Source organism: Epinephelus moara, chromosome 19 (assembly GCF_006386435.1).
Source record: "Epinephelus moara isolate mb chromosome 19, YSFRI_EMoa_1.0, whole genome shotgun sequence".
Lineage (NCBI taxonomy): Eukaryota > Metazoa > Chordata > Actinopteri > Perciformes > Serranidae > Epinephelus > Epinephelus moara.
This window is the reverse complement of record NC_065524.1, coordinates 25,708,431-25,730,597: the sequence shown is the minus strand read 5'-3', so window position 1 is coordinate 25,730,597 and position 22,167 is coordinate 25,708,431. Positions and strand designations below refer to the sequence as shown.

The 22,167-nt window shown below is 42.4% G+C and overlaps 1 protein-coding gene across 1 annotated transcript in view; it reads right to left on the bottom strand.

Moving 5' to 3' along the window:
* Positions 1–22,167, bottom strand: part of adam12b (ADAM metallopeptidase domain 12b) — a 137,310-nt gene that overhangs the window by 42,272 nt on the left and 72,871 nt on the right. The window contains exons 7-11 of the mRNA XM_050070451.1: positions 21,049–21,114; positions 20,197–20,268; positions 19,601–19,770; positions 17,848–17,932; positions 13,470–13,618 (exon numbers count right to left, since the gene is read on the bottom strand). Of these exons, the coding sequence (XP_049926408.1) occupies positions 13,470–13,618; positions 17,848–17,932; positions 19,601–19,770; positions 20,197–20,268; positions 21,049–21,114 (542 nt within the window). The remainder of the gene's footprint in view (positions 1–13,469; positions 13,619–17,847; positions 17,933–19,600; positions 19,771–20,196; positions 20,269–21,048; positions 21,115–22,167) is intronic.

The window sequence follows — 22,167 nt, the reverse complement described above, 5'->3', positions numbered from 1 at the left end:
TGAATTTGTGGATAAAAAAGGTTACACCTCATCAATAATTTGAAAGTGGTTTGGCTACTTGAAAGGTGACGACGCCCAGACAAAGACGGTCTGCAAAATATGTCGTCGGTTAGTGCCAACCAGGATGGGAAACACAACACACCTTTTGGAAAGGAGCAGAGATATAACAGACGCAGTGTCATACTTTCTAGCCAAAGTCATGATACCCATGAGCACCGTGGGGAAAGACGGGTTCAAGAAACTAAATAAAGTGCGAGACTGCAGGTTCAAGTTCCCAGGCAGGAAATATTTTTCTCAAACTGCTCTGCCCCAGCTTTACGACGAGTGCCGTGGGAAGCTGGAAAATCATTTGCTTTCTTATTATCAAATTATATATCGTGATAAATATCAATATCGATCATTATCGTGATAATATTTTTTGCCATATCACCCAGCCCTATATGTAACTACAAATAATGTACTGGTTGGGTATTGCCGAGAACCAAGGCTCTAACATTAAACATTTCTAAACCGGCCTCTGTGCTTTAACCTCCTCTAAGACCTGTGTCCTGCTTTGGTCTTTCTAACACACTGGCAGTATGAAACAAAAGCCACAGGGCATCCAGTACTACATCCCAGTGTAAGAGAGTAACATAACCAAGCCTCGGCCTCATGCTTCATGCCAGCTTACAAACAAGAGCAGCCTCACAAGACAAAGTAAAGCAGGCTTTAGGCTGTATAATGAGTATCTCACAGCTCACACAGTCATAATGGGACATAGTCTAGCTTCATTGGGAGGACGTACAGGATGTTGGGCGGCAGGGAGCAATGGCTAGCAGAGAAGATTGGCAGACATGGCACAGAGAGAGAGGCAGCTGGCATCGGATGCTTGAAAAACTCGACTTCAGACACAAACATGTCACACACATACTTATGCGGCACTAGACTGACTGGGGTCTTCAAACGCAACGGGGCGTGGAGACTGTCTGCAAAGCTCGCAGCTTCACGGGACAGATTTGTGAAAATTCAACATTACACAGAATATGTTTATGGAGCCTGGTGTTGGACAGAGGTGGAGGTTTGTGTGTGATGCTTTGTCTTTGCCTGAGGGGGATTTGGCTGTTGCTGCTGAATGGATATTTCACTGCTGTTAGTTGACTATGTTGAAGCTCCTCCTGAGGGGACTGGAGATAACGGCGGAGGCATTCAATGGGAAAGAAATATGCCCCCCCCCACCCCCCCGACGAGAGAGCACAGATTTCCTGGGAACATGGAACACAGAAAAACACCCTTTTCTAACGGCCATCCTTGGGTGAAACCGCGGCGTCCACTTCACTCACACTGTCCACCTTGGCTGGTTTCATCTCCTGCTGACCAAAAGCTAATCTACCTGTCTCTGCCTGCCCTCGTCTGCTCCTATAATCCACTTGTTAGAGTCTCTTCACCACCGTAACAGAAAACGAGCTTTGCTGCCCTGTGTGCTGAGACCATGTACAAAACCAAGGATAGACAGACTATGCAAATCAAGCCATGTCACGGAGCAGACCGAGCCCCTTGTAAATAGCATGGGCTGCCACTGATAACAAAACACAGGCATGCTGTGGGATCAGCGCGAGGGGCTGGAATGTGTACAAGGGGTAAACAAAGTCTGTTCTCAATAACCCGGCATTAATGGTTAAAGTTGGGGAGTTGGAGATTTCTTCACTGAGGAAAATCAGTTTCTTTGGACCAAATCAGACCCACATGGAAAGTTTTAACAAGATCCAAAGGATATATGTGTGTTAAAAACAACATAAATTCAGGTCTATGAACACAGCCTTGCTTTGGGTTAACTCCCTTTTGCGGACTATTGAATGATTTATCTTCTTAAACACTGACAGTCTCTGAGCATAAACCAAAAACACACTTAATCACCAGGGTTAACCTGTCCAAGCATATGTTCTCCATCACTAATACACTGCACACCCCTCCTACTGGTTTCATGATGTAAAATAAAAACAATTTATGCTAGTAAATGCCAAAGCTGACACACAAAAAACATAAAAGTGATGTAATATTACTGATTGGGCTTTGAATCTGTGAAATGACATTTACATCCAATTAAACGCCGCTTTCTACAAGTGAGCGATTAAGACGTGCTCAGTCATTTATACGCTCGACTATTTAAAGCAGAGGGCACCTCGAGCAGCCATGATGGCAGCCAAGGAATCATTCTAAATGATCTATCTTTAACTGATGTCTAATGTGGCCGGTGATTGTGTATGAACAGGGCCTTGATAATTGAGCTGCAGCCCTAATTTGCAGCTGACATCCCCGCAGGTAACAGGTGCCCACTCCTTCCTGATAACAGATGCCGTGTCAGCCTCAAAGGGTGTCAAGGGATGCTGCAAGAATATCGTGCTTCTCCGTCACCCACTGTCTGGTGTGGTTCTTTATGACAATGAGCAGACACACCGAAGGAGTTTACTGTCCAGACACTGATTAGCACAAATGCAAAGTAAAGGCCAGAATATGTTGTGGTGCTTTCCAAGTGTTTTTGTGCCATCGGCTAAATGTCGGATTTCAGGGGGAGGATGGAAATTAATTTTGTGAACAGGAAAAGACAACATTAAATTTCTGCTCAGACGCTGACTGTGGAAGTGTGGAGAATGTTTCAAGTGCAGTAGGCTATGCAGATAGACAATGGCTTGTTGGTGAACTGCAACATATCCCCTAATATATGACCAAACGTTAGTAGTCACCCAGAAAAGTCATTAGTTGGCAAGATTTCACTGGTCGCTTAGTCGCAGAAAAACAAACAAACATAAAACTCTATTAGAAGCTGCCCCTTGTCAAATGGATTAAAAGCTATAGGACTGGACCATGTGGGAATTTAATTTGACAGGACAGACACAGGAAGTGGCCACGCTCAGCAGTCAGACAGGAGTCACGTTACAAACCAATCACAGCCGACAGATATCTCTCCCTTCTTCTGTAAATATTCAGTCTGATAAACACGGAAAAGTTGATCATGTTAGTGCAGGGCTACCCAGAGCTTTACATCTGTCCCACGGACGATAGGCCTACACACTTATAAACAGCTCCTGGAAGAAGATCAGCTCTGCACTCTGGATTTTAGGTAAACAGGCTATATGATGCTTGTTAAGGTTGCTTAGCGACCTCAGATGCAACCTGCCACCGTGCTCTTGAAAGCTGGCACTGAACAGGCACCTAAAAGTAGCACCCAGCACCACACCTAGGTGGTTAAAGATGCTGCATGTATACGGCCTCTAATTTCCAGGGCTGGTACCTGCGGTTATTCCACAGGCTAGTTAATAACATGTCGGGCAGGAAATCCAAAGTGTGGGATCATTTTGAGAAGGTGAAGGACGAACCCAAGGTGATATGTAAACTCATCTTCATTGGTCGGTAGCTATGTAGGTAGCTACATGCCCATTAGCCACTTACTGTAGCATATCTTTCTCAGAGCTTGAACTCAAACCATTGTGTTGCCCCGCCCAAAATATATAATAAAAATGATAATATTAATTTTAATATTATTAATTTCGTAAGCATGCGGGCGACTAGCCGACTAATGGCCCTAAATGACGACTGTTGGTCGACTAGGAAAATTTTTAGTTGGGGACAACCCTCCATAAAACTGTCAAAAGTGCTTTAACCTTTGTAGAAAACTGTCATCATAGTAGGAAGCTGATAAATAAAATTGTTTTTAAGGCTGTTGATGCAGTTTTTTGGGGAAGCAGTTCAGCCCCTAGGGACCTGGGTTGGGAACTGGAGGGTTGCTGGCTCAAGTCCCCATCCAGACCACGTATAGTGCATGGACTGGTAGCTGGAGAGGTGCCAGTTCACCTCCTGGGCACTGCCAAGGTGCCCTTTGCCAACTGCTTAGGGCACCTGTCCATTAGCAGCCCCCTCACTCTGACATCTTTCCATTTAATGCATGTGTAGGTCCTGTTTGTGCATGTGAGTGTATTTCAGGCCTCTGTTTATATGAAAACAGAGCAAAATGATTTTTCCCCTCTGGGATTAATAAAGTATATCTTCTTCAGTTACATTTTTGTGTTTAATTCTAAATAGATTTAGAGGAGTGCTACAAAAACACTGCCTCAGTTGAAAGAAATGAAAAGTCAACCACCTTCGCACCACCATGAAAACAAGTCACAGTTTCTGATAAACCTCTAGACAGAAGCACCATAAATCAGCATTTAATAATGTAGCAACAGCTCAAATGCGCAGATCTCAGTCTGCAACAGACCCACGCTGAAGGTGTGTATTATCACAGCTGAGACCACACGGCTGCTCTGCTGTTCAGGAAATTAGCCGAGCAGAGAGTGTAGGTTTCCCTGGATAATATTAGCATAAAGCCCTGCACCCTCTCCAGGTGTAGTTTGCTGGGGTGGAACTAATTTGGCTGTGCACAACAGTTACACAAAATCTAATTAGTCAGCTCCTTTCTGGCGGTTGGTAATGTTTGAAAGGCAAATATGTCATTCACAATGTGAATAGCACACTGTTAACGATCAGAATCTCATCAGTGTCTTACAGCCTCACACAACTGTGATGCTGTCAGAGGAAAATGTGTGGTGCTATCTCACTGACGAGCTGCAGACTCAGTCAGCTGCCAAATAACAGAGACAGAAGAAAACATTCAGCGATATCTGCTCTGCTTTTTTATTGGCCATATCAATAAGAAATCTAATATAACATTTCAGCTGTTTCCATTTGCAGTCAGTATAAAGAGGCAAGAAAAACAGAAATTTCCCCCTTGCATGTTGCCATGTCTGCTGATTCTCAGAAAGGGGGGATTTGCTTAAAGGGTCCCTGTGGACTTTTCTTGTACACAAACAAAAGTTGTGTTTGCAACCAGTGTTTCTCACCACAGAGCACTGCGTGTATCCTGGAGCTCTTACAAACATGTTGAAGTTATTTCCATGCTCATAAAGAATTTGCAAAGCTAATTTTCAAGTATTTCAATCTTTGTTTACAAGCTTGCAGTCCTCTTTTTGTTTCGTCTTTATTGCTGCATTGCAGCATATCTTGGCACATTACCACCACCTGCAGGTCAGGGAATATGGTAAATGGTAAAAGCACTTGTATGGCCCATTCTAGTCTTCTCAAAGCACCCATTCACACACTGGTGGCCAAGGCTGCCATACAAGGTGCAGCCTGCTGCTCAGTAACCATTCACTCACACACCAATGGAACAGACATCAGGAGCAATTTGGGGTTCAGTATCTTGCCCATGATGCTGGGCTGGAGGAGCCGGGGATCGATCAGCCCATCTTCCAATTAGTGAACGACCCGCTCTACCTCCTGAGCCACAGCCACCCCATTACCACAATGTAAAACCACTGGCAGGAATGTGTATCCTGTCACTCATGTACATTACATGTGCGTTCTCATTCACATGGTTAACTTACTCATACTAAAACCTATACACTCATAATGACTGAAGCCCTGTCTTCATCTGGACAGTAAATGTCAGGGGGTGGGGAAAAATCGATTCTTGGGTGCATCACAATGCTAAAACAGTAAGAATGATTTTTTAGTCTGTCCCAAACCTTAGTATGAAACCAACAGTACATGAATTGCATACTATTTCTGGGTGAAATATTACAGTGTGCAAAAACCTAACACTACACCGGCATAAGTATCCATGGGTTAACGTGATCATCCGCAGATGGATACAATCTGACGGCCAACCCCCGGTTTAAAAGCTTGGGTATGGCAGCATTGTGGCTGTGAAGCTGATGGAAAAAGAGACCTGGACAAGAGCCACACTGTATGCAAGTAAATTCTGTTTTAATTAATCATGGATAATTACAAATACACTATGAATTAAAAGTAGAGAAAAATAAAGCATGTGTAGAAATAACAAATTTTGATGCATCAAAATGCATCCGTAATTTTGTAGTCCTAGTGTAGCCCTTTGAATAAAATTAAAACAACTTTTGAGGTGCCTGGAGACTCCCCGAGTAAATGTACTTTGGACAACTTTTAATAGAATGTTAAAGAAAGCAGAACCGTGCGCAGAAATCCATGAATAAAAGAAAAAGTTCAACAAAACAATGTAAAGGAAAGAAGAAAAACTCACAGCTTCAGAACATACCATCTGCTCAGGTTTGCACAAGGTGAGCTAAACTGCTAACAAAGCGTTCAAAGAACGAACAATGTCAAAGCGTTAAACTAATTTCTCTCAGTTACTGCTGACGACAACAGTTTATCTAAAGGCACATATGTGCACACATGAGTGCACCTCCTGCAGAACAGCTTTCCCCTTCCTTCCACTTGACAGACACTCAAAGCTGTTTTCACTATCTTAAATTGAGCAGATGATGCACACCAACATCACAAAGAGAACAACAAAAAAATAATCATAATACTACACAACTGTTCAACCTAAACAAGCCCATGTGCTGCGATTTGACAGACTCACTTATCAGCTGAAACACTGGCCTGAAATGACTGATGATTTAAAGGCGTGCAACAGTGATTTAGAATTGCATTTCCATTCAGTTGGGGGACTCACAAGAGACACATTTAAAAAGATAACGATCAAAATTGAAGCAGCAGAGGTTAAGATATTTTTTTTCCCGTGGTTACCAGCTGGTCCAGCCATGGGGTCCACATTTCTCCTTAGTCATTAGTTCAAGGCCCGCACAATTTATTACATTCAGTGTCATACTTGTGTTTGGCCATGTCATCAAGCTAATTTGCTGTCTCTGTTAAGCAGCTGTTTGTTAGTCACTAACTCTTAAGCGAGAAACAGCACTTCAAAGTAGAAAGCTCTGTGGCAGAAATTCACTGTATTTCAAAATAATGTGTTTTTTTACAAACTCAACATGTTCATGAGTCACTGGCGGTCCATTCAGAATGGAACCACAACCCACCAGTTGGGAACCACTGTATTTTTATATATATTTATATAACCACTGTTTTTTCTCCAGTATGGGTCTGGTTTCAAAGACACTGAGGGTGCTTTCAGACCTAGAGTTGTCTTCCTGTGGTCTGAATCAGGGACTAATTTTGTTACAAAGCTGCATAATTGCCTAGAGTTGGTTCATCACGGCAGCATTTACAAGCGGACCAGATCAAATGCCTTGCACGAGAAAGCTGTTCTTGATTGGTCAGAATTTCCATGTGGGAAAAATCCAGGAAGTAAACAAAACGTTGAAGAAGAGTACATCAAGCACATTAATAATCCTCCAGGACTGTAACATGCTCATGTCTAACCCAAACAATGTGTCATGTGACTGCAGTTGGTTCTGAACAAGGTCGGAACACTTTCTCACCACAAACGAACTGCACCAGAGTTCATTTGTAACCGGACCGAGACCACCTCTTAAAGAAGGTCTTGGTCCGGTTGTTTTGGTGCACACCTGAGTGTGATTGCTGTGTTCACACCTGCCCAAATGAACTGCACTTATGGGGCAAACGAATTTGAGATCCATTGAACCGAACCAAACAGGGCAGGTGTGAAAGCACTCTGAATCCTGCATTTCCAATAATGTAACCCAGTAGCATCTCTCTGAGACCCTCCCTGCCTCCTAAATGAAATCCTACAAAAACCTGCACCTCCTGTTTGTCATGCATGCATTCAGCGAAAAAGCCTTCACACTGTACAGAGATGCAGAGGTACAGTCTCTTGTGCACCAGGCAGCTTTTCCTGGATCTAAAGCCTTATGTGCAGTGCATACGAGTCCTGTCAGTTTGATCATCTCAGCACGTGAGGCCAGCGGGTTCAGAGGAGGAAGACACAGTAGCACATTGGTCACACGAGAGCTATGAAGGGCTCTTCTCTGACTGACATCAGGCTGTCTCTGCTGCTCTCTAAGCTGCTCTACAGACTGACATGCATTTAGTCCGAGCTAAGCAGGAGAGACATGTCTGACCTTTCGGTAAATGTTAGGCTGCAACGCTGGCAGAAGCCTATGGTGATTAAATATCAGGAGGAAAAGCAAAACACAACCTAAATTTACTGCAAACGTTCATCCACCGGCAACCTAAGCAGCTCTCTCCCTCCTCACCTCAGCAGAATGTCTACAGATAATGATATTTTGTACTTTCTCACCTCGCTTGCACTCTGTCATTTCCGCAAGAAAATAACAAGACTCACAAGGTATTTCATACTGTGTTGACAAAGAATTCACCTCTTGGCCTCAGAGTCCAGCCACAGCTCCCTGCTGGGCTTCACCTTTCTTCCCAGCAACACATATAGACACAGGAAAGCACTTCTGAGCTTTCTCCCCACATTCCTCTGATGCAACTCTTAGCTCAACTTCTAAAAGACATCTCTGCTTCAAAACGTCCAACTCTATTCCTCACCTCTGCCCCTCAAATTTCCACTTATTGTTATGACACAAATCTCCTGTGCCCACTCTTCATGTCATAGACGTCCATGTGTACCCAAACAATGCCTTCATTGTCGTCTTTCTCCCGTTTGTCTCTCACTCTCACCTCTATCGCTCTTTGTGCTTCTCTTCCTGCTTTACCACTGAGAGAGATAAAAGACAAATAAAACCACCGCTTCCTTGCTCTGCCTGTCTATCCAGGCATAAAGCACCTCTCTGCGGATCTCTCTCTGTGTGCCCTGGCCCTGATTGCAGCTGGCAGCGTCACTGATAATCACGTCATTTAGATGCAGCCTGTCCTCTCCTCCATTAGCAAGTCTAAGCTGAGAATATCCAAAACACACAGTCAAACGAGCTACACTGCTTTACAACAATGTGTTTAACATTCTCAAGGCATCTGGGCTGAGGGTCAAAGGAGGCTGCTAATATAAAGCAAAAAGAAACCAGATCTGTGATGGGGGAAATTAGTTCTAGATTGTTGTGTGAAATTATTGGTTTTGTCAACAGGAAACTGTGAATTCGGGCTGACAGTCCAGGAAATTCAATTTGCGAAACAAGCAGTTAAGCTTGAACTTAAAGTCATAATTTTCATCTTTCGAGCTGGCTCAGAGACGTGGTGAAATGTTTCCCATGACAAACTCCAGACTTTGAGCTTCGTGGCTCATAGCCTGACGCAGCAGGACTGATACCATCAAGACAACAACACTGTCTAGACAACACACTGGATATCTCACCCTTAATAACATCAAAACAAAGGAAGTACATGAAGAACATTAATATAGGTTTAAAGCAGCGGTAATTGATTTCATTTTCTTGGCCCCTTGAAAACAGAAAAATAAGCTGTAAAGACAACAAATTGCCTATTTGCACATCCAACAGATACACAGCAACATTAGCATTCATTTGGAGTTTTGTTTGTGTTCACCTAACAAATGCAAGTCCGATATTTACTCTGCTTTTAGCTGTTTTTATCTCCACCACCTCCTGAGGGAAATATCTGGCTCATTACCTGCTAAACGCTCCACTCTGTTCACCAGCTAGCTGCTGGGTTTAATGAGAGTGGCAGAGTTGAACTGAAACATTTCAGTTTTATGGTTTGAAAAACCTAAACAATGAGTCAAAAGATGTTGAAATGATCCATAGATTCATGGTTTTACTTTGGCTGGGCGACTAGGGCTGCCCCCCAACAAAGAATTTTCCTAGTCAACCAATAGTAGTCATATTTATGATATCAATGTAACTATTAAATTATATATTTAGGGCGGGGCAACACAATGTTTTGAGTTCAAGGTATGAGAAAGAATACTATCAGTAACATAACATTGTTCTCAAAATTAATTTTATGTTGTTTTTTTTCCAGTGTGTGAGTGTATTGTAATTTAATAATTAGATTAGTATCGTAAACATGCGGGCGACTAGTCGACTAATGGCCCTAAATGACGACTATTGGTGGACTAGGAAAAGTCTTAGTCGGGGGCAGCTCTAATCTACTGATACAAAAGCTTTCATCATGATGACATTTTTGGCCTTATCTCCCAGGCCTACCTGCAACATTTTGCCAAAGTTCTGCAGTAGAAAATTAAACAGCTGGCAAACACTTGCACAGACTGTCTGATTCAATATCAATGAAAAACTAAATCTGATAAGCTAACAGCACAGCTGTACTGGACTTCACCTAATTGTAAAGGTGTACGTAATAAGGCAGTCACTCAGGGTGTGACTTGTTAATGTGCTGCATTATCTTGCAGTTCTCTTTGTGTTCATCTCACCTCAGTATGTTTTGTTGCAGACGCTGTGAGTCTTTGACTGATCAACAGCTTTGTAAAAATCAATGAACTCCATTAAATTCATTGTGCAAACATACAGACCGCAGTGAGCAATGGTCAATGCACAATTAAATATTGATAATTAAACATGGAAATATTGATACTTGGAGTCGGGGTATGAACAAAAAATTGCCAGGCAAAATGTCAGCGTACCGCTGTGTATGGATTTATCCCAGCCTTTACTTAGCAAACAGAGGAGCGAGTTTCAGAATGAAAGGTCACTGATCACCTCACTCAACTATTAATGTGTCTGATCTCATAATTACACAGCAGAGAGTGCTGAAAAGCAGAGACTGTGCTTCATTAACCTATTCTGTTGTAGAGAATTCAATACCACTCTGACTCATTCTCACCCATTTAGATCATGAAGTCATTTTTCTAAACGCTCCGCATGACATCATTAAATATCTTTGGCCGCTGACGAGCTGCGGCAAAGTCGTCATGTCAGGACGTCGAGCGCATAAAACTACACTGCATAAATCCCGTGGTGTTCCTCTGTAATAAATGTTGTAGTATGAGAACAGCAGGATGAGCTCACTGTTGCCAGCGGCTGCACAAATAAGCACAGTTTTTGACAGCCCCTCCCCCTCCCTTCTTTTTTTTATGTGTAGTAAAAGGTCATTCAAGATCTCTGGGACAATTCTTAGTACGTTATATTATTTATGTGTTTTCAGCAGATTTTGTGGCATTTTTATATAATGTGCTCACACGCCACCCGTGGTTTTCTTCCTTTGTGTCTCTGCTGATTTATGAACATAACTGAAGCCTTATTCTGCATTTTCAGTCAGCGTGTAATGACAATAACCACAACTAGTGCAAGTAAAATCATAAATCCACAGGGACAGATTGTGATGTAATTGTAACTGTGTCTTTCATCTGTGCATCTTCTCCCTTAGAATAGTGGTTTGCCAACTGGTGTGTCGCGGTCCAAAAGTGGGTCATGGGTCCATTCTGAATGGACCGCAAGTGACTCACAAACATGTTAAGTTTGTTAAAAACACTGTATTTTTAGGTACAATGACTTTCCAGCACAGGACTCTTATTTTGAAGTGCTGTGTGCTGCTGTAGAGTGAGTGACTAATGAGCAGCTAAGTGACAGACACAGTAAACTAGCTCAAAGATATGGCCAAAGGCAAGTATGACGCCGAATGTATTTAACTGTGTGGACTTTGAATTAATGACTAAGGACCGTGTGGCTGCGACCAGTCAGGAACCACTGCCTTATAACATGTTACAATGCAACAGGAGAGAAGCTCGACTCACAAATATCAAAAGTGTCTTCGCAATTGGATTGGTTCATTGTATAGTCTTTTCAATACGGTTCCTTTTTTAAAAGATAATTTTGGGGCTTTTTTGCCTTTACTGTGAAAGGGGGAGAGAAAGTGGGGATGAAATGCAGGAAGGGGCTGTGGGCTGGAATCGAACCCATGGCCCCTGCAGCAAGGACACAACCTTTGTACATGGGGTGCCCACTCTGCCAGGTGAGCTTGTGGGCACCTCGCAATGTGGGTTCTGCCGACCAAAACTGATATAAATGTTTGGGAGTTTAGAAAATCCTATGACTATACATTGGCTTAAAGTAATCTAAACCACATGACATACAAAACAACCTTGATACAGATCCCTGGCCAGTTCATCGGTCTAGCTATGGTTCATTCTCCATAAATATGCTTCAGGCGTAGAATACTTACTCCATCTGACCTGCTGCAAACTTGCAAAACTTTTTTAGGAGTAGATGAGAATTGCTTATGATGTGGGTGTGACCTGGTAACCCACAGCCATATGTTTTGGTCTTGTCTGCTACTGGATTGTTGAACAGGTGTTTTTAATATATTTTCAAGTGCATGCAGCACTGTTATTGATCCTCGCCCTCTGACAGCCTGCGTAGATCGCCGCTAACCAACCTACAGTCGAGGACGTCTCTAATCTGCTTGCTCGATGACTGATTCACCTCAAATTGGAAAACACTGCACCACCACCATCTCGTAAACACTGGCCTTAAACTCAAACAGCTGAAGCTGTGGCTCACCCACAACGTTTTTTAAGATCTGGCAACCAGTGCTGCCACTACGTGCACATCATGCACTGTGTGGAGGGCATCAAGTGTTGGGAGGGCACCCAAACAGCCACTGATCATCAATCATGATGAACTTTTTTAAAGTTAAGATTAAGCACAACTACAATAGGCACCGTTAGACCATTATAAGCTATTTGATACACATAACCACAAAGCAATTACACTCAGGGCACCCAAATGGTCAGCAGCGGCCCGGCTGGCAACCTTTCCTGCTACAGTATATTCTCAAAATTGGACAAATCCCCATCAACGTGCATGATTTAACACCACTGATATCACTGATGTGTGGGACAGATGAAGGCTACGGCAGATGATGGTTTTCTAAGAAGTGGGTGGGTCTGTGTGAGAAATTCTTTCGTACATTGAAGACTAAAAACAAAAAAAATCCAAATACCAACTGTAACTGTGTCTCGCGGCTTTCTGTCGTCGTCTTCCTCACAGTCTTATGGAATCCACCCTGACCACATTCATCTGTGGCTTGCGGGACTCACCATCAGACAAACCAAACTGGCACCGGACCAAGAGTGAAATCTGGTATTGCGCTCTGGGTTTGTCTTATCTGCTCGCTGTTTACCAACAGTCACAGAGTCCATCACTTGCAGCAGCAGTGTTATCTCGGCAACCCAGGCAACACGAGTAGAATACCAGAGCAGCTGCTTTAGTCTCAGGCCAAACTGTGTGTCTATGTGTGTGTGCGTGTGTTGAGCTTCCTCTCATACAACAACACATAAACAATGGAGCACCGTGTACAGATGAACATGATCCAACCTGTGGAGCTTAATCAATCTTTTTTGACTGCTCAGGTGAAAAAAAAAGTCCTAATTTATTCAGAAAAGTAAAACTAATAAACATTTTAATCCCGCAGCTGTGTGAAACAAGGCTTTAAAAGGGTAATTGTTTAACAGCTTTAAATCGATGCACCCACAACAGAGATAAACAGCCTAAAGTGCAGAATTTTAACCGATGGCTGAGCTAATATTTTTAAATTATAAGCCATATCAGCCTGAAGCTACAATCTAAATACATATATAGTAGTGAAACGCTAAAGAAAACAGTAATAATTGCAATAACAGTGTGGTGAATTGGGCGTTTAATTAAAATTTAGCTGCAAATTACAGCTGTCTCCATCTGTCCAGCAGCAGGAACACTTGGATCACATTAATCTTGACCTTGATTGCAAACATTTAATCTCTTCATGGAAACTGTTTTGTATGAACTAGATCACAAGAAACTCACCCAGTGGACGGGGTCATGATGCAGCCTCCACGGTCAACGGTCATCCTGCAGCCACAGCCGCGCTCTGGAGTGTCGTGGTTCATCCCGAAATTGTGTCCCAGCTCGTGAGCCAAAGTCACAGCTGCACCCAGCGGGTTCTCAGAGTGATCCTGCGATAGAGAAAAAAAGGGACACCAGAATGTGAGAACATGTAAATTATGTGTAATCTTGTATGTTTGATTGTGAGTGACGTGAAATTCACACAAAGTCACACTTTGAAACCAAGCCTTACTAAGGTGCACCATCGCTCACAAAAAGGGGGAAAAAGGGAAGAAAGAAAATGCAAAGTTCAAAGAAGACAATTTTTAAATCCCCAATTCCCAAAACATTTCAGTAACTGTCCGATCTGGCCCCTCGTCCTTCTTCTATTACTCATTCTCCTCATGGAGGCCTGAATTCATCTGCCATTCCATTACCCCTGCAGACCCAATCATACCCGCTGCTGGTGGAGACTGCGACTGCAGTAAGCTCCATAAACTCAGCGCTGTATGACTCGCTGCCGCATTGATAAGCAAGACAAATGCCAGACAGAGACGGAGAATGACGAAAAGGAAGTTTCGGTTTCACCTAGTTTTGTAGACAGACGGGTTGAGATGCAGACAGAGACAAGGGAGAGTTTGATGGGTTGACTGAGAAATGAAGTTAGTGCCGTACTATACGCCAAGGTGAGACTGGAACGAGGACAGATGGAGATGAATGACAAAATGACAGCTCCTTATCCACATCGTCTTGTGATGATATGATCATTTTGTGTCATTTTTGAGCTGAATTTTGCTATTTGAACACATTATTCTGAGCAAATTGAAATTTAAGAGGTTTACCCAATGAGTTGGTAAAGTTACAATCTCAGAGATCACTGTTTCTTTCCTTTTGGTGGCACCTATGTCCATAAGCAGTAATTGCGGTGTTTGTTTGCAGACTAAGGTTTGAAACCAGGCTGACAGAGTTGCACGGGTCGACCCTCAACTGGGTAGGTGGGTCAATAATCAAAAGTAAACATCTTTTAAGCTGACATGAAGGTAGTGGTATCCTATGAGCCTAGACAACCGAAGGCATCCAATTGTGCCTGGAATGGGGCTAAATAATGCTCCAAAGTTAAACTACATTTCGGCAAGGGGAAAAACTTGCCATTTTCAAGAGGTCCCTTGAACTCTCATCTCAAGATATCAGATTAAAAATGGTCCCCCCTTTACAGACATTCCCACTTGGTGCTAATCTCATGCAGTTTTGGCAAAACCATGCAGGTTTTTGCATGCAGTACAAATGCATATCTTTCTCTTTTCCTAAAAATGGTTTATTTGAATACTTCTGTATAACGGGGTCCCTAACCAGTCTTGGAATTGCATAAACTGGGTATGACTAGAGAGCTGAGACTCTTGTGGATTCGATGAGCCCAATTGTATTCATATGTGATGATGTTAGTCACCACTGTCATGTGTGATGATATAAAATACTGTGCTGCAAATGCATGGGCTTTCATCAATGGGCCATGGGTTCAATCACCATTGTTGTTTCCTCATTCGGTGATAGAAAGTGACTGATCAGACATTTATCTAAATGAAATTAATGTAATGCATAACAGCAGAACATAGTTTAACATGTTGACCATCAATTTTTATCATCTCATGCGTGATTTTGCAAACACTTCCCACAATATTATTGGGAGAATATTCTTACTGATGTTGCGACATTAAATGAATAGTTTGCCAGATGGTGAATAAGCAAGTTAAGCCGCCTAGTCCACACTGACAGGGGTATTTTTGAAAACAGGGTTTTCCCCTCCTTTATTCTCAAAAAAATTCCCATCCACACAAGGCCTGTCATTGAACTCAACACCCCCCTTCTTGGTTTGGTAAGAGCATGCCAAACCAACAGGCGGTGACGTAACCCAAACCCTACAGCCACACAAAGAAGATGAAGAAGAAGAAGATGTTGATTTTACTGTAAATGCTACATCATAGGCAACTAGACTTGCTTGCGTTTCTTTAAGACTCTCATCCAAGAGGCTTCTTTAGATATAATGGACTGGTGTGGAGTTGCAGGCTTTACACTCTGTGTAGGTGTGAACCCATCCATAGTCGTTGAGGTCACGTGAGCTCTGAGTCACACGTGACCTGTAAGGGTTCACACCCACACAGATTTTAAAGCCTACGACTCCACTCCAGTCCATCAGAACTGAAGAAGAAGAAACATCTTCAAGAAACTCAAGCAAGTCCAGTGGCCTACAATATAGCACTCAAGATTATCATGACCTGGATGACTGAGAATCTTCACTGACAAGATGATGTTGGCCTTGTTGGCATTCTGACACCTCTGTTCTTCCATATAGTGGAAAAGTGACTGTACATTATGTGTAAATATGTAAAAAGCCCTGTTAGAAAGGTTTGAGCCAGCACTATATTGGCCACCTTTGCCATTGCAGGAAAAGTCGCCTCATTTGTGACGCCTCACAAAGGAGATAACGGCACACACTCTGACGCCTCAAGCCAAAAACTAATTTCTCTCTGTCTGCATGTCAACACTGAAAAGTTTCTGAAATCTTCACCCTGGATGAAGTTTTAGAAAAGGTCTGTTTTAAGTGACGTAAAATGTGTTTGGCCGGAAAAAAACAAAACGCATAGCTGTATTTGTAATGAAACCTGTGTGGACAAGGCCTCTGATTAGAAGACTGATACTGATCTCAGGTATGTATAGTACTAATGAAGCTACTGCCAGCAGCCTGTTGGCTAAATCCAAACACAAATGTCTGTGACTTCAAAAGAGCCATGCACGTTCACCTTAATGCCCAGAGAAGCGTGTTCCAGCCAGATAAATGCTGTATAATTGATGATATGTTGGTTATATATTTAACAAAGCTGATCGATACATAACAAAACGCCCCCACTCTTATTATTACGCACAAGTCAGCATTTAAAATCTGAGAATCCTGAGAAAGAAGTCGCCCACGTAGCTACTGTATATCTCGCTGCATTATTCAAAAGTTCTCCACATGAGAAAATCACACGCTTCCTTTGAAGGCGGGGTCAGACGTCAAAGTTGAGGGCACGCTATTTTCTGCTCTGATTACAGAGCGGCATCGTGGGGAGCTGCACCCCGCCTTTTAACAAGAAGGATGGGAAAGCTTTCCCCTGCTCCCGTCATGTTTATCAGTGTGTGTCTCGGCGTGTGTGCGCAATTCACAGCTGAGCGCTTCCTCACAAAAAAAGTGTAATATCAGAGTCAGCAGAAATGGATGAAACTCTTGGAAGCCACAGTCATTACTTTGAAGCAGCTATAAGGCATTGTTGTGATGGTGAGAATTTGATAGTGTTGGTTACAAGAAATGCTCAGATAGTCTCTCTGATATCTTTCCCAGTCATGTGAGAAAGTAACTCCCTGCAAAGAATACCTTATAAAAAAGTGGATATTGTGAGCTGTCACAGTTTGAACCAAACCACTCACATAGAAAGACTCATGTGAGTTTAATGGGGAAAAATAAATAGCATTATGGTGTTTAAACTGAAAGGCCATGTGGAGCAAATAAAGGATTTGAGGCTGATTAACACACGTGGTAGTGAACGGTTTGAGAAATGGTTCATCTCATCTGACCGCCTTCTAACTGGTAACATGGCCCTTTAATCTCCGTCCAAGCCATCTGCCATCTCTAAGTAATGGGGAAGACAAACATCTGGAGATGCCTCACCGCAGCCACGGCCAGCAGAAAACATATCTATTAATGGGGGATACACATCTGGGCTGGAGCGTAATGGCACTGGGCTGATATCCACTTTGTGATTTGGCATAGATGTCAAGTGCTCCAGCCGGCAGAGGAGCCCAACAGGCAGCTAATTTACTATGTGCAATAATTCAGTGTACCTGGGGTGATGCGCAGTTGTGTGTAAAAACTTCGAAAGTGTGCTCTTTAAGGTCTGGCATAAACAATTTATCACATCTCATAAAAATGTAAATGTGGTTTTGTTTAAACGCCGTGGCCGTTGATTTACCCCCCTGCCCCACCAAGCCTTTTAGAGATGTCAAAGGAAAGCCTGATTGAATGATAGCAAGACTAAAAATGACCTTACAAGGGGGTGCATAACCACTGAGAGTCTATTTTTACATATTCCTTTGTGCACGTTGGTGTTTGTGGTAATGATGAGGCCATGAATGTTGAGGCAGCGCCAGCACAAATATCATTATATTTAAAAGCACGACTTCCTGCCAGAAAAAGGCGAACACCTTTTCTGTGTAAATCATGTCTGGATTGTGTTAGCCTGCTGAATCTGAACAATGTCCACACTGATACAATCAGGCCGCACAGAGGAAGAGGAGGGTGGGAGCGGCACGAAGGTTTTATACTCACCATGACAATGCCTCCAGACTGCTCAGCTGTGCACATGCTCATAATGGGCGCCATGCCAATGGTGGTGCCCTGGAAGTAAACCCCGCTGCAAGGGACAGAAGTATGGTCGATGAGGAGATAAGAATGTTACAGGATGAAACCAGCTGTGCATTTTTAAAGCTTATTACCCACTGATTGTGAACGTATTATTGCAGCTGGATTTCTAGTAAGGTTTAGATTAATGTCCTACCAGGTTAAGATGTAGCAGATGAACTTTGCTGACAAATGCAGTGGTTTTAAAACAGTCAAATTATCTACAATTAGACATATTTAATTTCTAGAAGTACGCACTGTTACCAAACAGGCAGGGAGAGGTAACATAACACTACCTCAAAGACCAGCACATGGAAGAACAGGAAATGCACAGAGCCATATTTCAATGGGATTGTCGACTGAAGTGGGTATTTTTGAGAACAAGCCTAAAACATGAATAAGTAAAAAACACTTTAACTTTCTTTGCATTATGAATTGAGATTTCATGTTTCAGTTTTCCCCCTATGTGCATCTGGCAGCAGCATCACACCAGTGCTGAAATATGACCACTGCTGCTGCTGAATTTATTTATTTATTTTCTGAGATGAGAAAGGGGAAGAGAGGAAAGGAGAGGGCTTTGTCTTATCTTATGAAATTAACGTTACATTAATATCCACTGAGTATGCTTTGCGCACCGGTCACTTCACACATCTGTGAGGAAAACATGTAAATGAGAAACTTTGGGCATAGGACTTGGACTTTGATTTTGGGCCCAATATGGTCAGCACAACGATTACAACAACAAGCACCAGGTAGATGTCGACAATGAAGCAAATAATGCTGATCATGGATTAAGAATTATCACTCGCCAAAGGGAAAACAGTTCTGCAACTTCACGCGAGTACTGAACGTTAACTTTAAGCAATTACTTGATATAAATATGCGAGGAAACATTTGTGAAATAAATAGCATTTGGAAGACCCATCTGGATACAGCGATAGTAGGTATTCCACCTGCATCGATAGAAACCTCCTGGCAAGGCACACTGACACTGACAAAAAATAAAATAAAATAAAATAAAGTAAAATACAATTAAAACATGGATAAATAAAATAAAATAATGCATAAATAAAAAAATGGACAAATAAAATAAAATAAAATAAATGGATAAATAAAATAAAATATAAAATAAAAAAATGGATATATAAAATAAGTTAAGATTTTCTAAAATAATAATAAAATTGCACATGTGTTTTGTGCATTTTTTTGTTGTAGCACCTTCCCTGCTATAACTCCATCCCAGGGGAAACACTGTTGTACTGTCAAATGCTTCGTTCTAGATGATGGTGATATTGCAACTGTTTTATTCACTGTATGTGGTGTAAGTGCAAACATTTGTTGATTGTACAATTGGACCCTAGTAGAGTAGTTGTTGCCAAGGCGACAGCTAATGGGGATCCAAATAAACATTCAGGTAGCAGCATATTTTTAATTATTTCCAATTTGCTGTGAAAATTAACTTCCAGCAACATGATTTACACCCAACAGGAAATTTAATGGAAAACAATTGCTGACTGGGTCGGAAATCATCCTCTGGAAAATGGTTCGCAATAATGCAAAGTATAAGCAGCTGATGGGCTGAGTCATGTAAACATTAGTACGGCCTTATGTTTGCATACCAATATAAACATTTTTCTGTTCATTTCTGGACTCGATATCTCCTGTTAAATTAAATTTCCACCTTATGAGCTGAGCGTTGTCGTGAGGCTTCTGTGGCAGCAGTTTGACCTTCCTCCAGTCGAGGAACTCGTGCAGGGTGGTGAAGGGATCCTGGGTGACGGGACATTTATCAGAGTCACTCCACACCTCAAGACCCACGAGGGCCACCCGGATGTTCAGGGCCCTGTAAAACTGATAAGCAGAGAGAGAGTCGGTGTGGAGAGAAAGGTCGGCAGACTTATGGAGCTTACATTACATGAATGATCAAAGACACTGTCACCTTTGGTTACTCAATTCAGTTAGATTGTATTTCATAGAAGAAACAGTTGAATGAATGAAACCTTCTGTGTTAGAATTTTTCATGTTTTCTACATGATGAAAGCATGTATTTTTCCTGTCTCTATCTCTGCTTCCCTTAAACAAATCCATCTGCCTACTATATCTGCTGGCTATAGATCCACAGCTCTGGCAGCAGAGCTTTTAGACAGACTAAAAGCAGCTGTTCCAGTAGGACATTAATACATCACACAGTCATCCCATTAATCTCCGCTGCCAGCAATATTTCTATTTTAAAAAAGTGATTTATCCCTTCTGTGCAAAGGGGAGAGGATGTTTTACCTTGTCCACGTAATTGGCTATCTCTGCCAGTCTCTGTTTCACCTTCTCCACGTCCCTCCCCTGTTTCTGAAACTAAAAACACAAAGACATGTAATCAGCGGTAGACGTGGGAACATGTCTGCTCAGAGGTAGTTGAGTTGCATGAAGACATGAATAATACTGTAGTTACAGTCATCTTCAGAACTAAAAGGCATGAAACAACGCTGGACACCCGCAAAGGCAATACGTTTTACTGAGTGTTAGGCAGCTTGTCAAGCTGTGACCATCTGGATCTAGAAAAATCTCCTAGTGTTAGAGAGACAAATGGTGCGGCCGCAGGGAGCAGGTATATTGGCAGATCTTGACAGCCTGCAAAGCTTTTGATCCAAATTGCAGCAAAGTCAAACATACTATTTCCACCCTACTGTGTATCCACCTGTGTTGGTGCTGGACTTCAAATCTGAGTCTGACAACATACTTGATCCCTTATCCTTTCTTTTTTTTCCCCGTTTCCTCTCTTTCCATGCGGGTCAGGGGCATTAGCAAAGGGCTGCCAAGAGGAAACCCCACAATGAGCTTGTCAGTGCTTATGGGGGACTCTTCTGTATCCACACGACTTTTTCCTGTTTCCTGTCTGGTCTGCTGGGGAATCGTTCAGCACTTCCTGTCAAAACGAAGCCTCTGCCACAAGACCACACTGCTTGTTGCACACTGACCTAATTCTGCAGCCCCAGCGGGACCTGCTCTGCTGTTACTACAGCTTACCCTGCTTTTTTTCTGCTCCATGACATGAGGGGCTGCTGTGTTTCCGCTGTGTTGTTTTCTGTTGTTCAAACACGGCATTTGTGAATGGAGGTGAAGTGGGTGCATTACCTCTCTGTTGTCTGCAACGATGATCAGCTCAACGTACTTGGTCGTCTTCTGAGTGTGCCTTTTATGCTGTAGTAAAAACAGAGATGCTGCTTGTTAGTAAATGATTTGAGATTTGCTTAAAAAAAAAAATGTTTTTCAAGTACTTTTATCCACTTGATCCTCCTTAAGATCAGGCGACTTTATATTTCAAGCACTGGCAAATATCATAGACACACAATGGATGTACTATCGCTTCCTGTTGGCTTATATTAAAAGCCTAAAGATAAACCCTTTCAAGCCTGCAATACCCGAAAAAAGATTTGCAAAGACTTAGAGAAGAAAATCAATACCAATCTCATATCTGTACGTTAATTATGATTCAGCTTGCAGCTGGTTATCTTAGCTTAGCATAAACACTAAAAACAGGGGGAAACAGCTTGACTTGCTCAGGCCAAAGGCAAAAAAACAACCTGTAGCTTTAAAGCTCATCATGTTATACATACAAGACATGTTATATGTTGTTTGTTTAATCCAGGGGTCAGCAACCTTAGGCAAGCATGTCAATGGTGGCACATGGTGTGCAAGAGAGTTTTATGGAAATGCTAATTGCCCTCTCATGCGCATGCCAAATTTTTGTTTTTTTAAAGATATTTTTACGTTTTTTTTACCTTTTTTTTTTGATAGCACAGCTATGGCATGAAAGGGTGAATGACATGCAGCAAAGGGCAATGGATTGGAATTGAGCTCACATGCAGCCACCGCGGCAAGGCCACAGCCTTTGTGCATGGGGTGCCTGCTCTACCAGGTGAGCTGGTGCCCCCCCCCCTTCTCTGCCTCTGATTGGCTGGTACTTGTTGCTGTCTTCACTGAACAGTGGAAAAAACAATGACGCTGCTGGAATGGGCTCGGTAAGACCATAGCAGGCCTGCTACTTGAGAAAACTAAAGTAAAGGTCCAGGCATTACAAATGTTGTGGACAGAGAAGAGGGGTTTTGTGCTTTAGAAGGACTGGCTGTGGGAACTATATGTCTTGAAAATGTTGTTTGATGAACGTTAAAGGAGCTATATGTAAGAAATCTAAAGCAAATAGTCGTAAAATCCTCCTAATATGTCACAGAGACTAAGGAATAATGTTCATAT